The 22,315-nt window shown below is 46.0% G+C and overlaps 2 protein-coding genes across 5 annotated transcripts in view; both read right to left on the bottom strand.

The window, feature by feature from the left end:
* Window positions 1–117: 117 nt before the first annotated feature.
* On the bottom strand, window positions 118–4,457 carry prkcsh (protein kinase C substrate 80K-H). 2 transcript variants are annotated; one of them, XM_029158194.3, is made up of 18 exons: window positions 4,353–4,457; window positions 3,819–3,967; window positions 3,615–3,731; window positions 3,408–3,503; window positions 3,265–3,322; window positions 3,026–3,143; window positions 2,544–2,673; window positions 2,295–2,379; window positions 2,067–2,145; window positions 1,862–1,945; window positions 1,621–1,782; window positions 1,442–1,535; window positions 1,295–1,364; window positions 1,119–1,208; window positions 959–1,033; window positions 776–875; window positions 522–678; window positions 118–328 (listed from the first exon to the last, which is right to left on the bottom strand). In XM_029158194.3, the coding sequence occupies exons 2-17, from the start codon at window positions 3,907–3,909 to the stop codon at window positions 535–537; spliced, it is 1,593 nt and encodes a 530-aa protein (XP_029014027.1). In that variant the 5' UTR covers window positions 3,910–3,967; window positions 4,353–4,457; the 3' UTR covers window positions 118–328; window positions 522–534. The 2 variants fall into 2 exon arrangements, with proteins under 2 accessions (XP_029014027.1, XP_029014026.1); XM_029158193.1 differs by having other exon boundaries at window positions 4,271–4,416.
* Window positions 4,458–4,966: 509 nt separating this feature from the next.
* Window positions 4,967–22,315, bottom strand: part of pde4a (phosphodiesterase 4A, cAMP-specific) — a 32,933-nt gene continuing 15,584 nt past the window's right edge. Inside the window, exons 1-15 of one of the 3 annotated variants that reach the window (XM_029158190.3) lie at window positions 20,194–20,408; window positions 18,538–18,723; window positions 17,824–17,860; window positions 17,592–17,662; window positions 16,797–16,846; window positions 16,199–16,311; window positions 11,455–11,548; window positions 11,200–11,363; window positions 10,891–10,989; window positions 10,628–10,792; window positions 10,368–10,467; window positions 10,096–10,250; window positions 9,858–9,980; window positions 9,112–9,294; window positions 4,967–8,922 (exon numbers count right to left, since the gene is read on the bottom strand). In XM_029158190.3, the coding sequence (XP_029014023.1) occupies window positions 8,413–8,922; window positions 9,112–9,294; window positions 9,858–9,980; window positions 10,096–10,250; window positions 10,368–10,467; window positions 10,628–10,792; window positions 10,891–10,989; window positions 11,200–11,363; window positions 11,455–11,548; window positions 16,199–16,311; window positions 16,797–16,846; window positions 17,592–17,662; window positions 17,824–17,860; window positions 18,538–18,723; window positions 20,194–20,387 (2,244 nt within the window). In that variant the 5' untranslated portion in view covers window positions 20,388–20,408 and the 3' untranslated portion in view covers window positions 4,967–8,412. Of the gene's footprint in view, window positions 8,923–9,111; window positions 9,295–9,857; window positions 9,981–10,095; window positions 10,251–10,367; window positions 10,468–10,627; window positions 10,793–10,890; window positions 10,990–11,199; window positions 11,364–11,454; window positions 11,549–13,685; window positions 15,628–16,198; window positions 16,312–16,796; window positions 16,847–17,591; window positions 17,663–17,823; window positions 17,861–18,537; window positions 18,724–20,193; window positions 20,409–22,315 lie in introns of those variants that run through there. The other 2 variants (XM_029158189.3, XM_029158192.3) reach the window with 2 other exon arrangements.

Genomic DNA, 22,315 nt, shown 5'->3' with positions numbered 1-22,315 from the left:
CCAGAGTGCTACGTCATGAGGCTGAATGAGAAAATGCCAAGAACATGTAAAGCTGTCACAAACAAGAAGGTGGCTACTTAAACCTAAAACGAAAAAGGAGCAAACGATTGACACAGGTTTGATTTAAAAAGAATTTTATTTGTAAACAATGGAATGAAACTGCATTTGCAATCGAATCAAGACAACAGGTATCACAGGAAGTTGAAGTGCTAATGAAATATCTACTGAAATGGAATTTCCACCATTTATTTTGAAATTTTAAATCTATGCCAAGGTGGTGGTGCTCAAAGAAAGCATATTGCTGCAGTGACTGTGGTCCCTCAACAACCTACAAAAACAAAAAACATGTTCAACTCATGTTCAGCTTACATTAAGTTTTCATTTCCTAAAGTTGAGGAGGAAGGGTAATTCAGCACAAAAAAGGTCCTTCTGAGAAATATGTGAAGCCAATGGTGTTTTGGCTCCACATATTAGTATAAAATTGTCTCAGTACAAGATGTTAAGGTTTTAAAACCACTCACCAGTCAAATGGATCTAGAGTTCTTGATGCTCATGCTCTGAAACTGAGTTCGAAGGCTCCTGGCAAGCAGCAGGACTAGTAAACTCCATCAGATACTCACAGCGACTGGGCTCTGAAGTAGAGGTCACAACTGTCTCCTTTCCACATGTCAACTTAACCTGACAGACAGAGAACTTCCATTTATAGTGCTTTGTCTAAAGATAAACAACTAATTAGAGTGAAATCTAAAAATGATTAAAAAAACTAAAAACTTACTGTGGTTGATCTGTTGGGGCCTTGCCAGCACCCTGTTCCATGTTCATATTTCATTGCAGAGTAGACATCGCCCTCAGGTCCAGCCCATTTTCCCCATGTTCTACAGAAAAAGAATGGGCCAGATGAGTTTACAAAGAGCGAAGATCATGAATCCTGTTGTGCATTGTCATCTTGTCATCTTACCCTAGGTTAGTTTCAGATCCACCATATTTTGGTTTCTGAGATACTCTGTTGAAAGGACACAGCCTGTAAATGTACCTGAAAGGAAATCAATATAATAGTCTATTAAAAGTGGGAATATATAATATGATAATTAATTCATAAAAAACCTTGGTGCACATACTCGCTAGTTGTTAGCTCGTAACACTGGCTGTAGAGGTAGGCAAACTCAAGGCCTGGTCCAAAGTCGAAAGAAATCTCCTTCTCTAGATTTCTGCAGACAAATTGCGAATATAAAGTATGTTACATTTTGTAAATGCCAAAGGAAATCATCCCGTCATATTCAGACTTGGGTCTTACTTGATTTGGTCATCCACTTCCCGCAGAGCTCGCTCAGCTTCATCAAACTCATCCCTGGCTTTCTGAGCAGCTGTACATTAGATGTAAAATAAGTGAAATAAGCCCACAGCCGTCCACTGTATGTTTACACACATGTACACTACTTACAGTCAATGAGAAGCTGAGTTTCCTCATCATAGGGTGGCATAGGTCCCTCGTCAACATCATCCTTCGGTTCTTGGGTTTGCGTTGTAGGAGGAGTCTGCATGTCACAAACAGGCCGGAGTGACTCACTAAGATATATTTGAAAGTCATCCAGCACGTTTACAGAAACTCTATGGATTTACCTTATAATCGTCATCTGGATCGTCATCTTCATCATCTTCGTCATCCTCATCTTCGTCCTCTGGGATGTCGTCATCAGGGTAGTGTTCAGAGTCATTGTCAGGAACTGGCTCCCTTATCTCCTCCTGCGGCATCTCTGCTGGTGCAGCAGCGTCTGTGGCGGTCTATTGTCAAGAGAGCGACACATTTAGTGGAGCAAATCATTTTACACTTATTCACTTAGAGACTGCACCAAATTCTTACCTCGGATACATATCTTTCTTTTACGTTATTCCAGATAGATTCAAATCCTAGTGTGTCCACTTTCTCTACTCCTCCCAATATTCCCTATTAGAAAACAAAATCAGTGTCACTTTGATTTCTTTTCCTTCTTAGTATTACACATTTTATTACTTGAATGAATGATGATAAAGAATGTTTCAAAAGCATACAAAAGTAATACATTTACCTGAGCCTCTTCTTCTGTAAATGTACCATCTGAATCGGAGTCGAACTCAGCATGAGAAAGAAGCTCCGCCACTGATACACTGAGACACAAAAACACACCATTTTCTTAGCTGCAGTAGCAACAGCTTACATTGTCAATCCATTCTTTTTAATATACCATCAGAAAACACTAAACCATTGTCTTGTGAATGGGATAAAAGTACGATCAAAACTGAGAGATGCTACTCACAAGCCATCATCATTATCATCCAGTTCAAGAAACACCTCAGCCATTCTAGCTTTGTCCTTCTCCATGCGAATAAGAGCCTTATTATCTAAAACAAAATGAATCATTTTTACAGAAGTTAGATTTCAGGATAGAATATTTGCATCTGACAGGTGAATGTTTCAGGTTTTACCAGTACATAATGTAGATATATAAAAAAATATAATGATAAGTCATGCTGTAGAAATGAGCAAGATTTACACTGTAATTTACCTTCCCATGCCTTTAGATGGCGCTCTTTAGCTTCTTTCTCTGGCTGTTCTGCGGCTTCTTTTACAGTTCTGAGAGCTTCCACCTTCTCTTCCAGATCCTTCTTATTAACCTGTACATCTGTCATTTTGGTCTGTTGGGGTAAATTCAGTTACATCAAATTTTCAACATTATTATCGGAGGACAAAAATTATGAAACAGTATATTTCAAAGACAAAACTATAAAATGGGAAAAACAGAAGCTACTGTCATATTAAAAAAGCCAATGTGAAGAAACAACCCAACTGAATGTAAAGCAAAGATATTTAAAACAGGAATGAAAAATTATGTACACATTAGCATAATGGGTAATAATAAGCAAAATGCAATTAGCAGTGGAGACACTATGTCCCCAAGAAAGTGTCTAAAATGGATCTGTATAAACAAAATACATACATATATATTATTAGCAAAAAAAATAAGTGTTTTTTTCATGTTATTCACACCTTTTTCTCTTCTAGGGATTTTTTCGCCTCCTGGATTAGTTGTTGCTTAAGATGAAAGCCCTCTTTAGCAATCTCTGCCATCTTTTCCATGACTTCCCTCTCTTTCTGTCCCATCTCCCTGGAAATATTTAAGCAAAGCAAAACAAACACATTGATAAAAACTAAACATGCCACAGGTATAGAATTTTTGGTGGAACTTAAACAAAATCAATGTAAATACAAGCCAAAAACATTCCCACCTGCATGTGTTCTGACAGGCAGCGCCACTGTTGTATTCATCTGTTGTGTCACAGCAGTCTGTGGAAGAAAGACAAATGTTACGTTGTGGCCTTTGTTGCATATGACCTGGCCAGAAACTGTCAACACGGATTAAAATTCATACCACAGACTCCATCATTGATCCGGGAAGAAGGAATGAAAGTTGACCGGAAACCAGCATTGGTGCAGTAAAAGCTGCCATTGGGACAAGCAGCAGTGCCTGCAAAAATTATATTCATGTAACCTCAATAAATGGCAAGAAATTATTTATATGGACTAAAAAGACTTGATTTAATTTTGTGCATAAAAATAAACCAAAGGATATACACACCAGGCTCATCAGAGCCATCCTTGCAGTCACAATAGTCATCATTTACTCTGTCAAATGGAATAGTGCGGGAGCCATCCAGACAAGTAAAAGGTTTCCCCTCTTCGTAGAACTGACGTTCTGCAGAGGATGAGAATACATCGTGACAATCTCTGAAAAGGAATTCAACATTTTGTTTTTTGTTGTAATGAAAAATAAAACGCTTACTCCAGGAAGGGACACCGCGAGGGCGTTGAACCTCTACCGAAAAGACCCCAACACAAAGCAGCATCAGGAGGAGTGACTGAATGCACATCATGATGATGCAGCTTCAAAGTGGGTCAGACCTCACACAGATTCAGGTCCGCAGAAACTGCCTATGAACCACAGTAATATTTTACATTACATTCACGCATATACATAAATACATACATTCATTCATTCATACATTCGGTGACTGGGAACCAAATGTTATCTTATAAAGGTGCCTATACAACATGGGCCATTTACACTTTCGTAAAAGCTTAACAAACAACAACGGACTTGTGCTAATGAACCCAAAGCTAACTCTTTCTTGCTACATTAGCGGCCTTAGCTATGGCTAAATCTGCATCGACCAGCAAATACATTAAGCAAGAAAAGAAATTCATACGTATTACGTTTGAATTAGATCATGTTACCGTAAATGTACTGAGACAAATAAAACCGTGAAAACCGTTGTCTTCTTGAAGTAAGCAGCTAATGCTTAACGTTAATCATTACCGGTTGTTACTCCTTCTTCCTGGGTAGCAAATGAGCATGCGTAGACATCGCCCACTCTTCTGTCTTGTTACACTCTGATTGGACGAGGCTGTGTTCAACCCATCTGATTGGCGGAAAGCTGTGACACATAGGGAATAAGAGGAATATGTGTACAATGGAGGATTCAGCCATCTCACGTCCGCGCCAGAGTTACCGAAGTTCATCTTGTTATCCTTTTAGACTAATATTCTTATGATGATACTAATACTTGTGTGATAACAAACAATGACAAAATAATTAGTGTTTTGAAGATATTGCCATAATTCATTTATATTTGAGAGCATTAACCAAATCCATCAGCCAAAGAGCATATATTTTAATGTATCATTATCAAAACAGTCTTTCCTAGATTTGTGAAGGATGCATCTCCTGCTGCAAGACTTTACTTTTTGCTTTCTTCACCTGCAGAAATCAGATGCCTCCTAGATATAGGTAAGAATTTAAATAGCCACTGTAAGTTTCAAAAAAGGTCTGTATCTCAAAACCCTAACAACACATTTGGACACCTAAATAACATAACCCACCAAACAGTGCATTAGCATAGATGGAAACAGTAAAAACAGCAAGGACAAAGATGATATTGCATTAATAATATAAAAAACTTACTTTATTTGTATTTTAACACACTTTACAGTACTGAACAGTGAAATAAAAGAAAAATATACTGATATACTATAATATTATTTTATATATAGATGTTTGCTTATTAAATGCATTTATTCACAAAATGACACCTCAGCTTTTTCAAGAGGAAAAACCTTCATAAAAATAATATAATAAAAAATAACCCGGACACATTTTACACATTACAGCAAGATCATTTACAAATATTACAATCATGTTGTTTTTCCCTTGAATAATTTTTCTTACGTGTGAATAAACACATGAATTAAAGCCCAGAGAATTATTCTCAGAGGGAGTCAGTCAGTCTGTGACCTGACAGCAACCCCAATGGGAACCAGCTGTGTAGGCCACCATGGGAGAGACACTGAGGCTATCAGGCTAATGGTCAAAGTTACTAAGAAACAGAATGGGTGCACTACTAGGAATGGCCAAGTTACATAAGGTCACATGTAGTTCCTTTAAAAGTGTCACATCCTATGTGACTGCTTCACTCTACATTTGACTTTGAAAGTCAAACAACTGTTTTCACACAGACATTTAATAAAGAATGACTAGTTTGTTTGGTTATGCTTCTGAAAAGGGGTTCGCATTGACTACTGCACAATGACGGTATGCGATTTGGCCCAAGACGTTATAATCAACTGACTGCCAATGACAAAACCACTAGCACAGGCTGTACACTACCTTAAACACACAATCTGCCTCGAAAACAGATGGAATAAAGTGCTGGTACAAATATTTTTGATTTTAACAAGAAATTTCGACAGTTAAGAAAATGTGACATAATGTCGGTGAATGAAAAGATGAAAATGTGGCCTGCAGTGCTTCAGTGGTTCACCTAACAACCTTAAGTGGTCATTTGTCCATCATTATGAGTTGGATAAATCTATAATTTACAATCCAATATTACATTATATACAAGAGTGGTAGCTATATCATCAACACATGATTCATTTACCCGACTATCCACCAGAATGATATAAAAATAAACTGTACACAAACTGTTCAAAGAAAACACTTCTTGTGGTTTTCTTTTCATCATTTAAAAAGAATGGCAGCAATCAATTGAATAATATCTTCTTAATAAGAAACAATACAGTATTGTGTGTTTGTATGGCAATTAAATATTAATGTTTTTATAGCTTATGAACAAGAAGCCACAAAAACAACGCAGCGTCTTTAACATAAAAGGCCAATGCATATGGGAATCTGTTTAAAGTAACTGCAGTAATACTCCTGGATTCCCATTCCACAGGCGAAAGCCTTATGTGGTGGCCTCGAAGCTCTGCTCCATCCCGCGACGGAGCAGGTCAAACACACGGGCTTCTGTTGCAGGGAGCCGCGGTGTCATCAGATAAGCTCAGTTACTGACCTGCAGAAACGTGCTCTTACCTCCAGAAGAACCATGCTCGTGTTCTCGTATGTATTTCTTTTTTTTTTTTCTTTTTCTTTTTACCCTGTGAGAAACAAACACCTCAACAAACCGTGACCCGCTGACCCACCCTCGAAATACCGTACGGCCAGATGCGGTGGTGCCAGTGGGTGAACAGTGACACGTGGCGGCATCTTTAACATCCTGCCCTCTCGTTTCGCTTACTCGTGACCAAGCACACGAAAAGACATCAATATTGATTCTCAGTGACTATGGACGTCCTATATCAACAAAACATCCTATTGTTCTCTGCATCCCTCCAGGTAGCTATAAACTAATCACTATTTTATTGTCCTGATTAAAAAACAACACATTCTTTATGTTGGCCCTAGGACGACAACAACATAATGACTAATTGTCAGCTGGGTTTCTGTCTCCCCTTCAGATGCAATGCTGAATACATGGTGAATAGACACACTGATACTCACAGTAATAAGCATACAGATGTGGTATAAATATATTAGGCTATCTATTATATATCTAATAAATCTACATAGTTGCAGGTATTTAACCAGCATCTGACATTAAGGCAAAAAAGCACTGAACATAAGGATGATTAGGATCTGCCAGACTTCCTTTAGGCCAAGTCACTCTCTTTTCCCCTGACATTCTGCGTCCCTGATTCTCTTATGCATTTATTTTCCTTCAAATCACTTCACCCACTGAAGTTTTGCCGTTCTTTGCTTTGGTGAATATCGTTGCGCATGAGGAGACATAAACACACTGTGCGGTGCAAGTGGGCGTGAAATCGTAAGTGGAATTTTGTTCTGACGACGAAACAATGGCGTATCTCTTCAACATAGTTAGCAACTGTTAAATAGAAAATAGGCAAAACCTATGCTTTAAAGCATCACATGGCTTATTCTCAGGAGGTTTAAAAAAATCATTCTAATAAGAAAAAACCATAAGCTGGAAAGAGTCCACTGATGGCGGTGGTGGTAGTGATTGCTCTGCATTTAGAGTTCTGAGTTATTATATCACCAGAAGAGCAACAAAGGAAGACTTACAGCTTAAAACATATCACCACAGAAACTGTACGTGTGATACACACCACAATACCATGAACAGTAAAGAGAGACAATCAAAAATGATTACAAAATCAGACACTCCTGTCCCACAATGCATTGCTTCACGACAGCTCCATTCAGGAAGCTGGTGTTTCAGAAAGGCACCGAGCCATCTTGCACCAGTAGCACTCTCCACATAAAGGGAAAGGGGGTGTGGGACCCAGCGGCCCCCTTCATCGCAGCATCTTCCTCTCTCTCCTCCTCCTCCTCCTCCGACTCTGTGAATTCTCTTATTTTTCTTTCCGACAGAAATGGAAAAAAAAAGGTCACTCGAACTGTGGCTTCTCTGAGGAGATCCGCTTCTGTTGAGACGAACATGAATTACTAATACTGACTGAACACTAGTTCATATTTCGTTAAGAGATGGCTTTTTTTTCAAAACGATTCATTAATGATCAGTGTCCCTCGTGTACACAGTTGCGAAACATGTGACCCAGTGTGTGTGTGTGTGCGCGTGTGTGTGTGTGTGTGTGTGTGTGTGTGTGTGTGTGTGTGTGTGTGTGTGTGTGTGTGTGTGTGTGTGTGTTGTGTGAATGCAGGTCTCCAAATTGCATCAGTTTATTCTTACTGCTGCTGGTTCCTGTGTGTGTCCCTTTGTGTACGTGTGTGTGTCTGTGTCTATGCATTCCAGTCCCAGAGTGCTACGCTGTCTTCAGTTGCCTGTCATTAATTCCTCTCGGTTCATAGTTCATAGCGAAATTATTCGAAGGACTTGTCCCAACTCCAAATCTACAGTTGCTGTGTAATTCTCTTTAAGTGTTTTTTTATTTATTCCCTTTTTGAAAAATATATTTAAAGGTCTGTATTGTCATTGCAGTCTTATTTGTTCTTGGTTTGGCCTTTGAAAAGATGAACAAGCTAATGTGTGCAAGTGAGGAGGGAGATGCAAGAGCAGGACTCATGTATCTTCAGCTTGTGAAGAAGAATCCTCCTCCTCTTCTACAGGACTTGTGTCAGAAAGTCTCTCCTTTTCAGACCTCACTTCCAAATGAGCTTTCAGTTCCTCCTGCTCCTCCTCCAGCTCCTCTTCCTCCATTGCCACCTCGTCTTCTTCTTCTATTATGTCCTCGTTTTCCTCCTCCACCATAATGTCTTCTTCATCGTCCTTTTTGCCCTCCTCCTCGTGACAGAAGTCCTTATCCACGTGGTTGGGTGTGGCTTTGCCACCCATATCTCCCTGGTCTGTCTCGGAGCTGTCTTCGAGGGTGAGCTCAAACTGAAACTTGTCGATACAGGCGTTTAGATCCTTATCCTGGCACACGGGAGGTGGCGAGGGGCTTTGCGGGATAGTGCTCTGGTACCAGTCCCTGTTGTCTTCCAGAGTGTCCAAAATATCCTGGGCGTCAGGGTGCACCAGGTCCCCCCATGTCTCCCACAGCGGGTGGACGATGTAGTCTATGAAGCCCACCTGCGTCGACACAAGAGCATCACTCTGGTGTAAACAAGCACTGAGGTGTTGTGGTATTCGGTGCAAACACGCATTAAAAATGTACGAGGATGACTGCAGTGATCAAGGATGAGGAACCACAGTGTGCACTGTCACTGACGCCCACCTACTGTACTGCATGCACTTACAGTATTAACAGTGGTCTTTTACCTGACTCTTCTCTACAGATGCCGTGTGTTTATCGCACATGGGGCTGATCTCCATCCCGCGCTCCCTCTCCTTGTCCCCCTGCCTGAAGAACTCCTCCATGATCCTCTCCGTCCATTGTCGGTACACGGCCAGAGGCTTCGTCGGATTGCTCAGGTCAGCACAGTGCACCATGTTCCTCAAAACCTGCACAGACACATTGTCACGTGAGATTGGATGTGGTCGATATCCACCTCATCCCTGGCAGCCAGTGGCATTTTTGGAAAAGACTGCATGTTTTTCCTTCCTTTCTATTTGCCTGTCTATGAAAGCTCAGACTCTAGTTTTCGTGGATAAAACCTTTGCCAATATGACACAAACTGTAGCAAACGTTGTAACCTCTGCATGAGCTTCCCAGTCCCTCAATACCAGTCTAGAGAATTCCCAGTAGCCCTGTCTTACTGCAAGATCTTCGGATCTTCGGTTCAACCTTCTCAACACTTTCAAGTCTTGGAATTTTGGACCCAACATATTTGAAACAGAGTTAGATCAGACCCATACAATTCTTTGCATTTTACAGTTAAACATGTTTTACACTTTAGGCTACAGAAACCTCTACACGTACTCATCGTCCCACAATGTATCTGCTTTGATCAGATACATTGAGACATCAGATTGACATAAATGTATTTTGCATGTACTCATGTGATGTTTGTTCATTTGGCTTTCAGTCAGAAGTTCTAGAGTTCAACACAGATACAAGTTCTTGCCTGTATCCGGTCAGTGTAGTGGTCGAGCAGCAGGACTCCAGAACTAGTGACCTTCTTCGTTTCCACCATAGTCTTGAGGTCTGCCAGCAAACTCATGTGTTTGGACATATCTGTTGCCAACACCTGGGGAGGAATTTACAGGAAAGCACTTCTTAGCCAAAAACCCATGAGATGGTTGGAGATAGGACGGGTAGTTGTCATCTTAATACACAACGACTGTGAATGCGTTAAGTCTCACCATGTCAATAACAAGCTTCCTCAGGCTCTGTCTCTGCCTCTTACTGAGGTTCTGGAAGATGTCACAGTTTTCCTCGTGAAGCAGCTTGAAGCCCACGGCTAGATGATGGTTCTCCAGTACAGACTCATCATTATACATCAGGGCTAACTCTGAGTCTAAAGGAGGCACCATACAAACACACATGTAGAGGCATTAGCACCTGGACTCTTAAACATTTAACAAAAAATGGGCTTTGTATTCTTATTAAAGAAACTCGTCCCATTTGGACTCACTGGTGTTTATGAGGAACTGGTTGGACACTCCCGGGTGGTCCACATCGTGGATGGCAGCGGCAAATAACGCAGCTAATATCTCTAGGTCTGTGAACACAGCCTGTCAGGCACATTTGAAAGAGCGGAGAGGGAAACAATGAGTTAATCCGGCTACAGTCTGGCTGGATTCCTTTTAGACGGTGTACAGTAGCATTTGGGGAAGGTCAGAGCCAGTTAAGCTAGCTGCATGCTTATTTGTGGTATTTTGTGGTAAGTCTTACGTCTAGAGCGGGTGTGGATAGTAGTACATGAGTAGACTGAGTGACATCTGCAGCATGGAGGCTGTTGTGGTAGGCTACATTGGCATGGTAGTGATCCTCCAGGGTCATCACGTAGGTCACGAATGTGTCCACGGGGATCCGAAAGGTCTTCAGTAGATCTCGTTCCTGTCCACGGGGGTCACATTCTCAGGTGATTCACGATACACGTTATAGACTATTTCATAATCCACCATTAAAGCCTGCTCTCGTTCCCTGTCTCGTACCTGGAAGATGGCAAACATTATGCAGCTGAGGGGTCGGTTATTGGAGAATTCTGCCACGTGAAAGATATTAAGGCCCCACTTGTTCAAGTCGTTCAGCTCCTGGAGTCACAACAACAGCGTGCAACACATTAACAAGGAGTTTGCATAGGGCTTTTATGATACAGTGGTGTATGTGGATTCTCCCCTTTTGGAAAGAAAAGAAGCTCGCTTTGATTCTGACATATACATTTAATGTTCGATTTGGTGGTAAACTGTGATGCGTTGTATGTAACAACTTGCATGTGGTAGGCTGCCTTGCCGTCCATTTACCCTGGCTAGCGCATCCTCGTGTTCCGTCTTCACACCGAAGCGCGGCAGGGTGGAGTTAGAAAGGCTGGAACTGTGCGTGAGCTTCTTCACACCGCTGATGTGACACATGGGCTTCTCCCTCTCCCTTAAGGTTGGAGATGGGATCTCCACCTCGTTCTGCTTATCTGGAAGGATCGATGGTCAGAAATGAGCCAGGACGGAAGCTCCCGAAGAGCATGAGCTCACAGTTGATCGGAAATGAATGACATCATTTACCCAGAAAAGTAGTGGAGATGTATTCTGACACCTGGTTCCCTGAGCGACTCATTTCTGACAAATGGGACAGCTCCCTGTTCAGCATCCTCTTGAACTGAGGAGGACAAGAGACAGAAACACAAAGTGAGTGCCCTGAAGTAGAAACAGTGTAAAAGCATAAAACTTCCCTAATGTAATTCCCATGTCCAACAATGTAAAGATGCAGTTTCACAAACACTCAGAACCGAGATCCCATTTGTACTGACACATAACAAAGCATTCCTATGATTCAAATATGAGAAAATAAATTATCGCCCTGAATCTGGCTCCATTCACTAAAGGGTGAGAAAATCAATTGTGAATCATGCCTCCTCTCTTTCTCGGATGAGAACATACTGTTCAATACCCCATTTCAGAGAGCTTGCCTTTTAATTGTATTGCATTTATAAGCTGCAGTAAAATGGCATGTTTACAATGTATGCATTGTTCTCATACAGTATCTAAAGTGACAATCATGAACACAGTGTGTGTAATGTGAATATATTATCTGTGCAGACAGAAAACCGTGTTCCTGAATGTTCGAGAGATTTGACAGTTTTTCCCCCCACATCTATAAACAAACTTCTACGCTTAATAGTCCCCTGTTGCAAGTCCTGAAGGCACACTGCGATTCGGACAAGACCCCTCAGTCTGTGTCCTACTGACTGATCCTTCACACATAACAATCTCCATGGCAACCGGAGCAGTTGCTGTGGCAACTGCCTCCTCACAGTCAGTCCTTCAGCTTGATGCGGGAGCGGGAGCCGCTTGGGTGACAATCTGAGGCACCAGGTAGGTGTCTCTGACCTTTCTCAAGGTCAGCTCTCCCCTTCGTCGCTGTCTTCCTCTGTATGTTTCTCCATAGCTTCTATCTGCTGCTCCCTCCCTCTCGAGGTAAACAGTCTCCTCCGCGACTGCCTGCAAGCCCCACAATTATTCCCCGACACAGGCTTCTTTTTGCCTTCCTGCCATTTCACACATGCTTTATTATCTTTCAGAATAATCTCTGTTTTCCACCTTGTTTTATTCCACCGCTATGTTTGTTACACAATAGCCCGAGCAAATAGGTAATCTGAAGGCAGATTGTGAAACTGGTCTGGCAGACTCAGCCATCGGGAGCCAGGAAATGTAGTGAACTACAGTGGCACACTTGAGCAGCAGGCTCAGCCCAGACGTCCTCCTCTCGTTCTTTCCCATCCCTGATGCTGTAACGCTGAGTCATAGCTGCCAACCAACACTTCCAGAGTGCCAGTCCTAGTGCCAGGACAAACAACACACTTCCTCTGACACCGAGTAATGAAGCGTACACGCAGACGCTGCACGGACATCACCACAGACACATCTGCACGTGCGAGGGACCCACAAGGGCTCGATCTGTCCCCATTGTCTTTGTTTATGAGCAACACACACACACACACACACACACACACACACACACACGTGCCCACTCGAGTGCAAAATGTGACCTTATGCTGAACGTGCCACTGATGAAGCCTCAGTGTCACTCAGTGAAACAGTTAAGATTAAAGCAATCATTTGACAGGGTGCTACAACCTGGCAACTTCTACAAGCGTGCAACATGCTAGCAAACCTAAGAAAATGTGGGAGAAGAGGGAATAAGCACTCAGCCCTGAGACAATGAGCCCTGCCCTTTACTGACAATTTCCTTGGCTTCCTCTCTACCTGTATTGAGGCCAGCGTCAGGCTCGCATGGAGTGAGACAGAGGGATGTGGGACACAGGTGTGGAGGATGAAAACAGTGCAACACAGCTGCAGTAAAGACGTCAAGGTCCCGAATACAGTTTTGATGCTCTCACAGATTGCCGTAATCTCAAAAGACAAGAATGTAAACAAAACCATGGAAGATTGAAGAATGAGAGGGATATTTGTTTACAGTGTTGCTTCAAAGTAGAAACCCTGAACAGAGTTAATAAACACTGTGCCTCAGTCACTGGCTCCCTTCAGTGGAGTCATGTATAAATGATGTACAGAAACTCACTCAACAATATGCTGCCTCACATTTTCCTACAAAGCCGCTGTCAGATACCCAAAATCATTTATCACCACACACTCAGCATGTAATGATGTGTAAGACTCTCCCTAACAGGAAAGATAGAACATCGAGGGGTTGTTATTGCATGCAGGCACTTTGACTCCACAGTACATAACCAAGGCTACTACCAGGCCTTGTTCGCCTCCGAGCCTCCTCCTACCTGGTCCCACCATCCGATGAGCCAGGGTCTAGAGCAGGTCTCACAGAACAGGTCCACTAACGGTGATCTGCGCTCCGTCGCCGTCCCACCCCCCTCCAGAACCCCTCCAGCGGCTGCACCGAGGTCCAGCTCTGCCCCCGCCCTCCCCTGCCGGGGGCCGTAGCTGGAGGAGCGGGGCAGCCTGTAACCGCCTGGCACGGGCGAGGGGCAGGGGGATGGTGCCGGGTCAATGGCCTCCACCACACCCATGTTGAGGGTGACGGGCGGTTTGGGCCGATGGCACAGGCAGGAGGTGCGGTAGTGGAGCGGGGCGGGGGCAGCGCAGGTGCCCCAGTGGCATGAGGGTGTCGTCAGGGTGCGTGGGGAGAGGCCACAGCCAGTCAAGCCTGGACACTCCAGAGTGATGGCTGCCCCGAGACGGGGTGAAGGAACAGGGACAGGGACGAGGGTAGGGGCTGCTGGTGCAGGCTGTCCTTGCCTACATGCAGCACCTCAACGCAGGCCACACAGTCAGTCCTGAGTCAGGCTCCAGCCTCAGAGTGGTCCAAAGATGAGGGTCCCCCTGATGGGCACACCAGGAGCCCCCCCAGATCTGGCTGCTGTGGAGACTACATTTCATCCCATTTGCTGAGCAGAGTGACCCAAATCCACAGTCACTGCAGAAAAGAGGTGGATGGGAGCCGAAGGAGGTAGATGGAGGGAAACAGAGCGCGAGTGGGAGCAACGAACTGCCTGAAGGGCACACAGAGGAGCCGATGGAGGAGATGAGTGGGATTGTGAAAAAGGTGTAAACAAAGAAAATGATGCCGCGAGAGCTGACCTGCTTAACAAACAGCGATGAAAAATTCAGATGATGGTGGTGAGAGGAATGAGGAGTTGGTGACAGCAGGGGACGAGGATGAGAGTAGCATCGAATGATGGAGGTAAAGCGAGCTCAGATGAAAGCGGGGACATCATGTGAGGGAAACGGGGGCAAACAAACGATGAGGATGGTGATGATGACAGCACGAGACAAACAAGGACAAATAGGATGAAGGAGGGAGATTCAGAAAGAGACAAAGAGGGATGCAAGCAGGCCTGTAGCAGACAGTCAGCTCGAACAATCACACGAAAGATGTGGTCTGGAAAAACACGCTCCCTCTCCCTGCATCGGCCGCCCCTCCCCCACAGTACGGATCCAGAGGCCCGGCCCAGTCCTGCCGGTGCATCAGCTCGTCGGCTCTGTCTAACGCCGCTCCCAGCAGCACACAGTCGGTCCGCGGTCGCTCAAGCCGCCCGTCGTCCGGCCCCTTCTCCGAGTCAATCCATGCCACAGCTGGCGGAACCAGCCGGAGGTCTAATCCCGCCGCTTCGGGCTGCCGTCGCTCCTCCGATGCTCTGCCACTTGCACCATTTCCCTGGATGCTGTAGACAGCTCTCGCAAGCTAATCAGGCAGTGTGGCTGCAGGCGCGTGCATGCCCGCGTCTGTGCTTGCCTCTGCTCCCAGCCTCCCAGTGCGCATGTGCCACGAGACGGCATGCACGTCTGTTGAAAATATGTGTGCGAGCAAGGGTGTGAGTGAGAGCGAGAGACTGAGTGGGAATATTCATGCGTGCACCTCTATGCTGGCACAGAGCGGAGGACTCGGTAGCTGAGCGGTGACTGCTAAAAGCCGGCAGCTCCGTTTTCCCCTGGAGACTCAGACACAACACGCTCCCTTAATATAAAAGCCCGACTGACTGCAAAGAGGAGAAACTCGGGTATTAATTGATGGTGAAATGCCATAAGGGAATAAGAACTAGAATAAAACAAATACACTGGCCCTTTAAGAGTCAGCACTAATGAAGTAGCAGTGCCTCGCTGTGATTGGTTGCTGCACAGACCACATGGCCTGTGGTCACAGTGACAAGCCAATGACTAAAAAGGAAGGGCAGACCTTGTTGTTGTTCGATAGCAACCAAGGTTACAGCAGAGACATCAGCATCAGGACCCGTCCCCCCTCCCGCTCAAGCCCCCCCCCACCTACAGACCATTACCCCCCCTTCCTTTGCCTGCCATCTTTTTCCCTTCTCTCTCTCTCTCTCTCTCTCTCTCTCTCTCTCTCTCTCTCTCTCGCTCGCCCCATGCTACCACATATACAAATGTAGGCATGCTTAAGAAGCCTGCCCATGTACACACAACTAAGCATGTAGACGCAGTGATGCACACGCTTGAGCAATCAGTTCACTGCATGTCTTAACAAAGATCCCCACAATAGTTATTATGAATATAGTTTTAATCCAATCGTGATGTCATGATGTGGTGAACTGCTTCGGTGAACTTGTTTTTCTGCCAAAGTGGGGACCTTGGGCCGGGCCCCACAATTTTTAAGCCCTGTTTGAGCGTCAAGATTCGATCCTGTATCCTGCGTGTGTGTGTGTGTGTGTGTGTGTGTGTGTGTGTGTGTGTGTGTGTGTGTGTGTGTGTGTGTGTGTGTGTGTGTGTGTGTGTGTGTGCGTGTGTGTGTGTGTGTGTGTTTGGACAGGCGTTGCACCTTGTTGGAGGCCATCTCGCTGACCGAGCGGTGGGTCTGAATGGTCTCCAGCTGATCCAGACACCAGTCCAGCTCCTCCAAAGTCTCCCGAGCCATCTGCTGGTACGTCTCCTCTGGGAAGAACACACAGACACTGTGTAGGAACCAGGGCAGCAAGCAAAGAATGGCTGCTTTCTAATGAAACAGATCTGTCTGTCCAGTCTGTAGTTTTGCTTTCAATTGACTTATTTTAACAGTATAACTATGTAAAAAAACGTAATTGACTTTAAATACACAACTTAACATTATAAAGGATAATAAAATATTATATTTATGGTACAAAAGACCATTTGCCAATATTAACCACTATGAAGTATCTCAAAAAGCATCAAACCCAGGAGTATATGCATAATTTAATCTCTATTTGTCTTGATTAAGCATTATAGTGATTTAAGCTTTGTTTAGTCATGTAGAATATGTCCAGTGCAGCTAATTATTCGGCGGTGGTTTTCATTACTGATGATACAGGTAATGATGGAGCCTCTGTGTGTCCTTAAAGCGGTGTGAGGGGACTGTGGGAGTCTTTGGACTACACGTTTTTAATTAGCTGACAACATACCAGAGAGTGTAGCTTGGGGAACAGTGGGTTGGCTTGTCACTGGTGACCTCCTGTGGACAAACACACCTCTACATCAGTGGGAGAACGACACACTGGCGCCCCCTTGTGGGGCGCGTGAAAAATTCAGCCCTAGGAGCAAAGCAAAAAAAAAAAAAGGCTTTTCCCTTTTCGTTTCTAGTCATATAAATGTTAAATGGAGAAGATAATGTCCGTATTAAAATGCGTTTGAATATTTGATAACATTACAATGTGTCAATTTTTAAAGTCACTGGTTTCAAATATTTAGGTCTGCAGAGGTGGCCAAAGACAAAGCCTGAGCTCTGGCTTGCACTCAAAGAGCCTCATGGGTTCATAATTGTGTAGTGAGGGAGGCATTTTTGGGGCAGCTCATAATTATGGATGCTGATAACTCTGTGGTGCATTGCTTTATATATCATATTGACGTGGAGCAAGATGCCTGCCAACTCAGACTCCCTCTGTCTACAGCTTTACAAAAGAGAGTAATTTTAGTAATATTGACTGTCTTCATTGTCTGCGCACAGACTCAGGGACATACATCTGAGACTCTGTGTTCTCGGCTCCTCAGCAATGCCAAATAATGCAGATCCTATTATTCCTTAGCATCGTCTGATCACCATAAAGCGGTTCATCTTGAGAGAGGCAAAAGTGTCTCCCCACGGGAGCGCGGAGAAGGAGACATTAGCAAACACACGCTGCAAACTAAGCAGGCAGTCGTGACGAGTGTAAGTGGAGGGGGGGAGGGGGGTAAGGGGCGTCTGACAGCATGATACTGACTTGTTAGTGGGTGTTGTGACATTGGCGAGGATGGTGAAGTTGCTTCTTACAGTTCGTAGGCTGGCCAACACCTGGGGGATGGACGGAGAGCGTGGGAGGGGAGAAGAAAGAGGAAGGGGAGAGGGGGGAGGGGGGAGGGAGAAGGGGGGGACAGGTTCACGCTGCTAATTATCCACCTTCTCTGGGCCTTTACGGCAATTAGACACGTCGGACGGCGGCGAGGGAGACATACCTGAGCGAAAGGGGTGACGATCATGTCTTCGGCGTGCCTGCGGTGCAGAGAGGGAACATGTGAGCGGAGAGAGAGAGAGAGCGGGCGAGCGAGAGAGAGAGAGAGAGAGAAAGAGAGATGGATGTGTGTTGTGGCTGAGGTGTGTTTACAGGAGAGGCTGCGCGTGCGCGCTGACCGTTTACTGAGACCTGTGTGCGTCTAAACAGGGAAAGAATCCTGAGACGCGCTAATGGAGGGCGCCGGCTGCAGCCGGAGAAACAGAGCACAACAGTTAACATTAAGAGGGATCGGCATGATTTCATTAACATAATGCTCGCATAATTACAATCATAAGCTTTGCTGCGTTGATTAGGATAATGTGCAGCTACTGCGGCGTGTCTGCGTGAGTGGACACCGCACGTGTGTTCCCAGTGTGTGTGCGTGTGCGTGCGTGCGCGCGCGTGCGTGTGTGCGTGCGTGCGTGCGTGTGTGCGCGTGCGTGTGTGCGTGTGCGCGTGTGCTTGTGCGTGTGTGTGTGTGTGTGTGTGTGTGCGCGCGTGCGTGTGCGTGTGTGCGTGCGTGCGTGCGTGCGTGCGTGCGTGCGTGTGCGCGCGTGCGTGTGCGCGTGTGCGTGTGCGTGTGCGTGTGCGCGTGTGCGTGTGCTTGTGCGTGTGTGTGTGTGTGTGTGTGTGCGTGTGTGTACTGATGGATCCGGGACCATGGCTTCATGCTTACCCCTCACTGTTGATGGAGGAGTTGCGTGACATGGTTTTGGGCGACGTGTCGTAGTCGGAGTCCGAGCGGTAGAGGAAGGACTCCCTGCGCTGACTCTGGGGGAAGGAGGGGTGGAGCACCAACCCAGGACTCGCCTGCGAATCCATGGGGCTGCGGCCTGGCGACGGACCATTCTCTGAATCGAAGCTGAGGGGTCAGAGAGAGGGAGGGCGTTAGCTTTGCGTCTGTAGCTTCTGATTTCCCTTCCGGCCGAATAGTGACTGCGTTTCTGGGAGAGGGAGGAAGTTGACAGACGCTGCGGCCCGGCCCATACTGCTGTGACTACTCAGTGCATCGGATTGGCAGCGCGCCGCCGGCCTGCCCTGACAATTACACTTTACTGACAAGTCGTATTTTACGGCGAGCTGAGTTTAAGCGAGTAAAATGAGCCGCATCAGCCTCGGCTCCTCTCTCTGCACGTCTGGACACGTGAGCGATCGGGAGCTTTGATTTGGACTCGGAGCTCTCTCTTTTACAGCCAGGGTTGAAGCGAATCCTACACACGACGCTCCGGCTAATTCAAAAACGTTACGCGGAGAGAAACCCAGACTGCGTGGGCGCTGAGATCCCACAAAACAAAACGGATCGATTCGATTTCTGTAGATCATTATCTGGCAGGTTTGCCGTCAAAACGCAGCGTCAGGACAGGAACTGGGCTAATTAACATTAAAAGGCAAAAAGCACAAGGCTGAAACTAATCTGCCAGATCTGCTCAAACACAAGCTGAGCCAAAGGGGACCCAGCAACGCGTCTTGGGTTACACCTTTTTTTTCTCCCCACCAACACCTGCAGTCATGCAGCTTTTATCATCCGGCAGCTCTCGACAAAACAACCACAAACATTGTTTCCCCCCCCCTCAGAAGAAAGATTTGATTTTGCAGCATGGAAATTAAATGAGCATCGACCGAGGCGGGTCTTATAATTAGAGTTGAGCGTCACACTGACGAGGAAATGATGGAGATTTTCAATGAGCCGGTGCAGACGGTTACAAATGTTCCTGACAATACTTGCAGCACGTACACAGGTTAAATCACCGTTCGGTTATTTGTTTATTACAGTTACAAGCCTGTGGTTTCATTTATAATCATCAGGTTCAAGTTGCACAAATGTCAGGATGACAAGCGGGTTGCAGTCTAGCTACAGCATGGAGTTTTAATGTAGAATAGCTTTAATGTGCACAACCACCTCCAAACTCCTCTATCTTCCTGTTGTCGACACAGAGAACTACTTCCAGTGCAGCTTCTAAAATTAAGCGTGAAATCTGGTATTTTTAGAATTCACTTCTCGAAATTGGCCAATTAGGATCCACTCCTCTCCCCAGAAGGCTCTGTAAATACGGCTCCAGATCAACTTATCATTAAGCCGGTTTCCCCCAGTAATGAAAAACACATCACACATGTCTGCCAGGGGGATCCTCTGCTAGCAGGCGCGCGCTAATCCCTGTTTTTTAATTTGTCTGCACACTTTAAGAGCAATTGTGAGACTTCAAAATTAGCATTCTGCATTCAGCCTAATCCATCTAAATGCAGTTATTACAGTGGATGCGTGGAATGCCACGGTCGCCGTCCTCGCCGTTGAACACGGGTTAGTGGACGGGGCTGAATGTCACATCTCTACCTGCAAGCAGTGCGTGACGAGCGTCTGCGTTCCTTGATGCTGCGGTTCAGTTTCATGCGGCGAAACAGCGCGGAGCCGGCGTGACCGCGGGGCTGGTCGGCGGGTGAGGCGGGTGAGGCGAGGGAGGCCGCGGCGGGCGGACCCTCGGGACTCTCCCACAAGCACAGCTGTCGCGTCAGCTTCCTGTGAGTCATCGCTGTCAGCGCTGCCCCCCCCCCCGGGTTGAAGAGAACTCCCCCAGCCTCCGCTTAAAACTGTCTGTTTCCCCCTCTGCGCGTCTGCTTCCACCCACACCCACCCCCTCCCCCCCAACAAACTTCACGTCTCAGGCGGACCGAACCAGAGCGCCTCCTGTTTGAATAAAAATATCTCCGTAGTTCACAGCGTCTAATAACAAGGCCAGATCCTCCTTTTAGCCCCGGCCTCCCGTGCGTCTCGTGCTGGAGGAGTCAAAGTGCATCAATATGCATGAACTGGGTGAACTCCTCGGGCCTCGGATGCTTAAACAGCTCGCGACTCCTCACATCCTCTCCTTCCTCCCTGGGTTCCTGTAGCTTTTCTTAATCCTCGCCCGTGCAGGTTTGTTTGAGGTTAGTCTGCGCCTCAGAACCGACAGCTCCCCTGATAATTCACCGCCCCGGCTCCGTTGGACTCCCTTCTGCTGCTCCACCTCCTCCTCCTCCTCCTCCTCCTTGTGGTTTCAGGTTGACATTCCCAACCCTCGACACGCGTAAAAGCTAAAAAAAACAACCAAGGGACCTGTGACGATCGCAGTTAATTTCCTAATGAAGCAGCCTTTTGCCCTTCACGTCGCGTCTGGTTCTCCACCCCACCCCCTCCCTCCCCCCTCATGTAACCGTGCGCTTCCCTTATCTCGCCGCTCACACTTGCTCTGCAGCAACAGGAAAGCTGATCAGTAAGAGGAACAGGCCACAGGCGTCAGAATGAAGCAACGCGCGAGGAGGGTTTGACGAGAAGCTGGAAAACAACCCCAGACGAAAAGGTCCCCGTGTAAATGTTTGCATGAGGAGTGAAGTGTGGGAGCTCACCGCCCAAAACAGTTTGTGTTTGGACGTCAACAGCGCTTCCTGTGGCGTTGGGGCCCAGCGTTTCCACGTTCTCTGTGGGCAACAATTAGACCAGGAAACAGCGTTCAAACACGGCGCGTCGGTCACCTCAACTAATTTGGCCGCGACATTAGCGAGAGCAATATTAAACGCCTGCAGGCAGGGGTTCGAGAGCGTTTGATCGCACGCCGCAGCTCCAGTCGCATGAATATTTCACCGAAGTGCGGAGAATGAAAAACGATGAGCCGCTGGACGGCTGCAGGCGCAGGGATCGCCGGCGCCGCCGTTCCTGAGGTGCCGTTTATTTTCATAATAGGTTGTGTTGATTAATCGCTCGGTAACGCCGTCGTTAACGGAAGCAACGCGGCAGCAAAGTTTGGAGAAGTAACCTATAAAAAGTGACTATGGAGACTTGTGTTGTGTTGTGTTGTGTTGTGTTGTGTTGTGTTGTGTTGTGTTGTGGTGTGGTGTGTTGCACAAGGAAATGCGCTTATCAGCAGAGGTGGTTTGCTGGTTACTGATCTAAAGGCGTTTTCAAACAGATTAGAAAAGGAGCAGATAACCCGACGCACATGTAACCGCTCTGTTCTCCCTCTGTGAGTTTTAAATTAATTTCCAGTTCTCTCCGGGTGGAGGGTTCGGCCTTATCGCCGTCTGTTCGTGTTTTGGGGGATTAACCTTTTGTCAGTGTCTCCACTACAGATGCGTGTGCATGTGTTAAAGTCTGTTGGACAACAAGCAACGACCGTGTGTGTGTGTGTGTGTGTGTGTGTGTGCGTGCGTGTGTGGCAATTTGTTCCGCATACGAAATGCAGAGCACAAATGAGACGATGCGAATAGTACCTGTTTTTTTGTTCCTCTGAGCTTCTTTTCGGCAAGAGCAGCTAAATAAATAATAAATAAATAAATAGAACAAGCGGAACCTGCTGCACTCGCTCAGTGTTCCTGCTTTCAGCGAGGAGCACGGTGAACAACACAGCTGAGATGAGATGATCCTTGTCAAGCTGCTGCTGCTTCGCTCCTCCACATTCAGGAGTTTACCCGTTTTTTTTTCG

The sequence above is a fragment of the Betta splendens genome, chromosome 8, assembly GCF_900634795.4.
Source record: "Betta splendens chromosome 8, fBetSpl5.4, whole genome shotgun sequence".
In the NCBI taxonomy this organism is placed as follows: Eukaryota; Metazoa; Chordata; class Actinopteri; order Anabantiformes; family Osphronemidae; genus Betta; species Betta splendens.
Note: the sequence above shows the minus strand (reverse complement) of the source record. Positions and strands in the feature narration are given on the sequence as shown.

Excerpts from the sequence above, each read along its gene's own strand:
- prkcsh (XM_029158194.3), bottom strand. The coding sequence starts at position 3,909 with ATGATGTGCATTCAGTCACTCCTCCTGATGCTGCTTTGTGTTGGGGTC. Across the intron at positions 1,536-1,620 it reads ATCCAGATGACGATTATAAG|ACTCCTCCTACAACGCAAAC; the intron begins GTAAATCCATAG and ends TGTGACATGCAG. Across the intron at positions 1,034-1,118 it reads TACGAGCTAACAACTAGCGA|GTACATTTACAGGCTGTGTC; the intron begins GTATGTGCACCA and ends ATTTCCTTTCAG.